The sequence below is a fragment of the Scophthalmus maximus genome, chromosome 20 (genome assembly GCF_022379125.1).
Source record: "Scophthalmus maximus strain ysfricsl-2021 chromosome 20, ASM2237912v1, whole genome shotgun sequence".
NCBI classification, from domain to species: Eukaryota; Metazoa; Chordata; class Actinopteri; order Pleuronectiformes; family Scophthalmidae; genus Scophthalmus; species Scophthalmus maximus.
In genome coordinates this window covers 5,891,624-5,898,985 of record NC_061534.1, presented here as the reverse complement: position 1 = coordinate 5,898,985, position 7,362 = coordinate 5,891,624, and the positions used below count along the sequence as shown (strand labels likewise).

Here is a 7,362-nt window from a genome sequence, read left to right as displayed (position 1 = left end):
AAAAAATGGCTGTCTTCTCAAATTAGTGTTTTTTTAATGTTCTCAGATGTTTTATTTTGTCTAAGCACGAATCAGAAATATAAAGAAATATTTTCTTTCACATTTTAGACAAAGAAATCATTAAATACTCAAGTTTTTTTTCTGATCATCAACCAATTATTTCAGCTCTAGCTGTAAGCAGTTGTTGGTTTCCATAAAGCTTTTTTGATGCATGATTCTTTTCTTAATGATGCATATATATACTCCAATGTTTAGTTTATGATGAAATATATGATTCACTTGAGACAGAAAAAAAATTCTTGCATGTTCAGCTGACAGACTACTAAAAATAGTAAGAATATAAGTATTGAAAATGTACCCATCATCTTCATAATAATAATAATAATTCTAAATATTTTGTCACAATATTCAAAATGTATGCATTTCATTTACATATAAAATGTCCATCCATTTGGATAACATAGATTTCAAATGAGCAGACCCCCAACTCTAATGTGATGTCATACACGAGAAAGTGCTTTGTAAATACAAACAAAAACAAACCAGATTTATATATTTATAATCAATAAATTTAATTTCTTTGTAATTTTTAAGCCTATTGGTTTGAAATCACATCACTAAAGTTTGTCTATGAGAAATCTGTGTAGTCCAACTGGGTGGAAATGTTAAATGCATCTAAGAAAAACACTTAGTCTTCAGATCAGGAAGAAAAACTACAACTCCCAGCGTCTGTGACGCCCCCCGCTTTCGGCCAATCACAGCTCGCCGCTCCACGTGTTGTTTTGTAGGAAGTTGTTTTGGCTGCAGGGGACCACGTGGAGCCTCCGGCGGGTGACTTGTGACCCTGCGCGTCCGCGGCTGCAGCTTCATTGCGTCCTCCCTCGCCCGTCGAGTGGGCGACACACAACCAGCAGCTCTCCGCCACACCGACACGCCAGTGCGCCCGGTGTCGACAGACATGTCGGCGGCAGGACACACCACCAAGAGCCGGGAGATCCCGGCCGTCCGGCGGGTCGCCATCCACGACGCCGCTCACATGCCCCTGGACTACTCCACGACCCCCGGGGGGACCCTGTTCAGCACCACGCCCGGAGGTAATGCTCGAGCACTGGGTCATTAAAATATATATATATATATATATATATATATATATATATATATATATATATGTATATGTGTGTGTGTGTGTGTGTGTTTGTGTATATATATATATGTATTTGTGTGTGTGTGTGTGTGTGTGTGTGTGTGTGTGTGTGTGTGTATATATATATATATGTACGTATGTATATGTATATATATGTATGTATATGTGTGTATATATATATATATATATGTGTGTGTGTATATGTGTATATATGTATGTATGTATATATGTATGTATATGTATATATGTATGTATATATATATGTGTGTATATATATGTATGTGTAGATATATATATGTATGTATGTATATGTATATGTATTTTTGCAAAATATAAATCTCATCAGGAATTGAAAGATGCAGATTTAAAGGAAACTAGAAATGTCCAAAAGCAACACGTTGATCTGGAGACAGGCAGTGGCAGTGTCGTCCTTATGATCAGACTCATATTTCATTGATGTTCCATCCCATTACTCACCAGGTGTGTTTACACATTGAAGTTTTTTTTTTTTACAAACTTTCTTTTAGTAGCAGCTTTAAAAAAAGAAGAAGAAAAAAAAAAAAAGCAGGGGTTTTAATTAAAGGTGGTGACACTTTAACGAGACAGACTGTAGAACTCATTCACAGTTGTCCAGTGTTTTTTCCTGTTAATGTTTGATAGTGTCGGTGTTTCATCGACACCACTGCAGCCTGCTGATTCCACTGCTTCAGGCTCAAACATGAAGTGACTGTTTACGTACAGTGCATGTGGTTTTTCTTTTTGTACAATCTGAAGCACTGTCTCTCTGTTAAGAATGATTCACAGGTACAGAAGTGCAATAACCAACTCTGCAATATTTATTCTCCAAATATTCCTATTGCTCTGTATGTATTTTTATATTTTCTTATATTTTGTACAAATATATATTGCTTGCATTTTTTTAAAATTGCTTTAAATTATATTCTGCTATTTCTGCTTTATTCTGTCCACTGTGCTGCTGTAACGACCAAATTTGCCCATTGCGGGATGAATAAAGGAATATCTTATCATATCTTATCTTATATGTAAAGGCCTGTGGGAAACTGCATTAATTAACTTCATCTTCTCCACAGTGACTTTATGCAGATGTGCTTCTTCGTTTACAACATCGGAGGAGTCGGACACAATGTTCATTTTTAATTTTAACATAACTCCATGTACGTCTGTCGTCCCGCCTCAGTGACTGGACGCTCCTGCTCCTGCAGGTGATGCAGCACAGAACAAAACGTGAATAAACAATGACTGTTTTTTAGTATCAGTCATTCATGAAACAGCAGACTTCTGAGTGTCAGTGTCCTGTAAAGCTTTATATTATTACACATTCGACGACTGTAAAGTCAAATCGAGCGGCTGTACTTGCTCATATCCTATTAATAGTCTTCTTATTACAGCATGCTGTTGTTGAGCTGCGGCAACATGTTTACTGGACGTGGGAGCGACGCTGGGTGGTGTCGATTCAAGTGGAAAAGGGAACCAGATATTTGGAAGTACATATCATGTTTATTATAGTTTCTTAAAAAATGACCAGACTCATCAAACCAACCGCTGTTTTAGTTTTAAATAAAACAAAATAACCCCCAAAAATGAATTCATATGAGAGCTCCACCGATATGGATTTTTGGCGGCCAATGCCGATATTGGGCAGTAAAATAGTTCCAGATACCGATATATATTGGCGATGATTCCTAAGATGTCGTTAAGACAACAAAATGTAATCGAGGCTTGATATTTTACAGTTAAACAATAAACTTCACTGTAAATAACTATAGATTTAAAAAGGATTGAGTATATAATAAATTTACTGTTTATGTCAAATGTGAACATAAATGAGTTCTGGACAAACTACGAAATTACACTTATTTCCAACAGCCAAAGCGTTTTCTGCATTGTTTGTTCTGTAAAAATATACGTTGGGGTATTTTTTTATATATCTGGATACATAAACAGCAATGTTGACGTGTCTTTGAAAGGCTCACATCAGCTGATTTTCATCGACCGAACCAATTATAAATCGGTCGAGCTCTAATTTACACAATTGTTGATATGAATTAATGACGGCCACTATCTATTGAATGAAAAAGTCTGTTTTATTCCCTCATCACGTCATTTGTTCCCGTCAACACGTTCATTCATTGGGCGCTACGCTGAGAAACGTCCTCGCGCCAGAGGCCGTGGGAAAGTCCCGAGTGTGGCGACAAAAGTAAAGAAGGAAAATGTTTTCTCCTCAGTAGTTTGTGTGAGAAAGTTCACACTGAAGTGCACGTGTCTATCACCACTGATACTGTGTTCTGTAACTTTACCAGGTGGGACACAAACAACTAAAAAAAACTGAATAAGGGTCACTGAAGCTGTGTTGACGTCGCTGTCTGATACCAACGTCAAAAGAAGAAGAAAAAAAAAACTAGGCCAGTGGTGACGAACATGTGTGGGCATGTATGTAGTATGTAAAGGTACATGAGCAGAAACCACCAGGACAGAGATACAAGCCTGATGACCCGGTGTAGGAGAAGGTCTGCTGAATACTGTGCAGGCGTTAAGTCTAAATTATATTTTATATTGTTAATTCATTGTTTTCAATTGGCCCTAAGAGTTACTTTACTTTACCCGGCGAGAGAGAGAGAGAGAAATCTTTATTTTCACTGTTCAAATACAATGACATTTTGTGTGAAGATGCCGAATTAGGTAACACACACGAATTAAGACTGGAGGAAATAATAAAATATATGGAATTTACAGGGGGGGAAAAAAGGTGAAAACTGGAATAAAATATGATATATTTATATAAATACCTTTATACAATGAATCAAAAGAGATATGATAAATGCTTTATCTGGCCTATCAACTAGTTAACTGTGTTGAATTGTAACTGTTATTTTATTTGATCCTTTAGCGGATACATTTTTATGTTGTCCTACTTTAATTTAGTACATTTTACGTTTTTATTATTATCTGTTCATCGCAGTCACTAGATCACACAATTGCACTGCACTGTATTCTTTAAGCTGAACAAGCCACAATGTTGTCAATCCGTTTGGAGCTAACTTTAACGTTGCTGCCGCCACCTGCAGGCACCAGAATCATCTACGACCGGAAGTTCCTCCTGCAGTGTCGGACGTCTCCTCTGGCGCGCACGCCCCCCAACCTGCCCGACATCCCGGGCGTCACCAGGCCGCTCAAACTCAACAACTCCACGGACACGGCCCGACCCGAACAGACGCCCCAAAATAACGCCGACCAAGGCCTGCACACAGAGGACAGCGCAGGTCAGAGCACGTCTGTTGATGTGATGTATGTGTTTTCTGTAATTGTGTTCGTCCTTCTCCTCAACTGCAACTGTCTGTTACTTTTCCAGGAGAAGACGCCCAGTTCGAAATGGACATTTAAAGACAGTCAGCCTCGAGGATTTAACAGCTCTTTACATATTCATTGTTTTTGTTTACTGGGAGAAATGAGTTGAAATGAGTAGCTTTGTAATCTTCTTTCAGAATGGTTCTGAAAACAATACAGTTTTTTTTTTGTAACACTAAATATGTGTAAAAAAAATGTGGTGCTCTTTATAAAACAACACTAAATGAAACATCAAAGTATTAAGTATTGACCTGTGACGTATCCGAGTCACACGCAAGTCAACGTTTTGTTAAAATTAAACCTTTAATGTTTCAAGTGATTCAACAAATTTGATTGTAAAATGTTTAATGTTAAACAAATAAAAAACTGAAATTATCACCTGTACATGCACAGTAACGGTTAATTAATTAGATATGCAGTAATTTGGTGCTGGTTCGTTACATGGAATCACCAAGGAAACGGTCAGCTATACAAAAAAAATACCTCAGGTGATTGGACGAACCATTATATCGCTTAAGCGATGCTTAAGAAGGGCAGTTTGAATCAGGAGCAACTGGACTCGGTTGTAGATTCTTGGAAACGTCCTCAGTTTAACAGCTTCATTTATTAAAAAAGACACTGAACTCTTTCTTTTTTCAAGATAGAAATAATTTATTGTATTACTGTACATAGCAAACACACACATGGATCAATGTGACCCAAACATCTTCATAATAACGTTAAAGCGCTTACACCATTCTGACATTCTGTCATTTCTGTGGCATTCAAAATTTCAGTCCTTCAAAAAAAAAACTGCTTTATACATAATTCATCTTGTGTACATGTGGCTGAGTTCGTGAATCCTCTGCAGTGCTTCGGTCGGTGACTGATTGTGCCGTTATGTCGCTCAGTATCATGATCAGCCTATAATAACCTTGAATTTTAGCTGATCTACTTGCAATCCATCGCACAACTTCAGTCACTTCATTTACTTAATTTTAGGGAGCAGTGTCCAGGATGCACAGTTCAATTCCTTCATGTCCTGCGTCCCAGCAGTAGCCTCTGTCCCAGAGTCAACCTGGGACGCCTCTGTAAAGTGCCTGTGGACAATCGGTTCGTCCACTTTGTGCCTCTGAGCGGCTCAGTTCTGTTTGTAAAGGTCTGCGAGTCTTATGCTCAGTGGCAGCCGCACTCCTCCACCACCATGTTCTCGTGATGCCTCATGACCATCTGTCCGTTCTCGTAGTACAGCATGGAGAGTGGCGCCAGGCGCGTCGGCACGCACGACACACACGGCACCTTGCCCGGGTGGTGGAGCTTCAGGAGGCTCTGGATAATAAAGGAAAAAGAGAGAATTGAAATTGCGGTTTTAGAACAAATCTGTCCCATAAAAAAGAGAATAAGCGTGGTATTGATAGGTGTTTATAGGGAGCTTGTCTTACCTGCATGAATGCGTGGTTGGTTGGGGTGAAGGTCTCGTCGACTGGTGTGGGGCAGCTCCCCTCGCAGCGGTAGGCGTTGTACCGCTTTGGATAAACAATCCACTCGCTCCAGCCGATCTTCTCAAAGTCCACCCACATGTCCACCTTCCTGCAGAGAGGCCCCTTCTTCTCCTCCTCTGGCTTGTCGACATGAGCGGCTCTGGGCAGGCTCCGCCTCTGTTGCCGGGCGTGGTGGTGGTGCCTCTTGGCCCTGTCCCTCCTCATCCCGGAGCTGGAGCTCGCCGCCGCTCGCTCCTTGTCCAGGCTGACGTACTTGGAGTGCTCCGCCGTGCGGATGAGCGTCGGCGTTCTCTGGCTGTTGGTGATATGCCTGGAGAAGACCACCATCATGACCCGGTCGGCTGTAGGGTGTTCGTCTCCCTCCTGCTCTCCCAGCGCCTCAGCCTCCTCCTCCTCCTCCTCCTCCTCCTCCTCCTCCTCCATCCTCTGAGCGGAGCGGTCCTGCCGCAGCCAGCGGCGGAGAGTCTGCGTCATGTTGAACACCTTCCAGGAGGAGGGGGAGACCATTGAGCTGGGATGAGCTCCCAGGCGGCCCAGGAACAGCCTGCTCTCCGCGCAGCGTTTGCCGGAGCACCGCTCCCCGTGCGAGTGGTAGACGTCCACCGAGGCCCGGGAAGACTCGGCGAAGGCGGGCAGGCGGATGCGGAGCTCGGCCAGCTGCACGTCGTCGCTCGTGGACATGGTGGACAGGTCAAAGGTGACGGACCACCTCTTGCCATTCTGATGGCAGCCTGAAAGTGAAGAAAATTGGTTAGCATTATTGATGACGTTCATAAGAGGAGGCCCTGACATTTGACATTTGTCTTTGAGCTTGCAAACACCAATTGTTTTATGTATCTGTAAATGTGTGATGACCCCCCCAAAAAATCACAGCTTTTATTCCTATAGTTGGTGTTTGCATACATTCATCAAGCAGAGTTTCAGAAGACAAATGATTAAATTATTATAAACCAATGCACAGGTATGTATCAATAGAAAACCTAAAGGACATGTTGCTACAGGCCTTCAAGGCGTCCATTTAAAGGGCTATACTGTATATTTTTGCATAGCATTATCATTATCATATTTCAAAGTACAAAATCAGTTTAAAACTGCATGCCATCACGGGGAAATACACACAATGTCACAATGCCAAAATACACTATTTAATTCTAAAGTTGACTACTCACGTTTGGCGACGAGGCTGACCACAGAGTCGGAGTCGTGCAGACCGGGGTTGTCCTCCTGCGGCCCGGCGAGACTCACGATGTCAGCCACAGCGCCGGCCCGCCGGTCCTCGGTCAGCATGTTCCGGTAGAGCTGCATCATGTAGAGGGGCAGCCGGCCGGTGGTGCTCTGCTGCCGGCGCAGCACCGTGCGTCTGGAGCCCAT

General features: G+C 41.9%; 2 protein-coding genes across 2 annotated transcripts; one reads left to right on the top strand and one right to left on the bottom strand.

The window, feature by feature from the left end:
• Positions 1 to 788: 788 nt before the first annotated feature.
• On the top strand, positions 789 to 4,888 carry LOC118285051 (eukaryotic translation initiation factor 4E-binding protein 1). Its single transcript, XM_035608367.2, has 3 exons — positions 789 to 1,094; positions 4,231 to 4,425; positions 4,515 to 4,888. Exons 1-3 carry the CDS (start codon positions 959 to 961, stop codon positions 4,544 to 4,546), a joined length of 363 nt encoding a protein of 120 aa, XP_035464260.1. The 5' UTR covers positions 789 to 958; the 3' UTR covers positions 4,547 to 4,888.
• Positions 4,889 to 5,339: 451 nt separating this feature from the next.
• ndr1 (nodal-related 1) lies at positions 5,340 to 7,362 on the bottom strand. The gene is made up of 4 exons (XM_047329625.1): positions 7,249 to 7,362; positions 7,161 to 7,215; positions 5,932 to 6,722; positions 5,340 to 5,818 (listed from the first exon to the last, which is right to left on the bottom strand). The coding sequence occupies exons 1-4, from the start codon at positions 7,360 to 7,362 to the stop codon at positions 5,666 to 5,668; spliced, it is 1,113 nt and encodes a 370-aa protein (XP_047185581.1). The 3' UTR covers positions 5,340 to 5,665.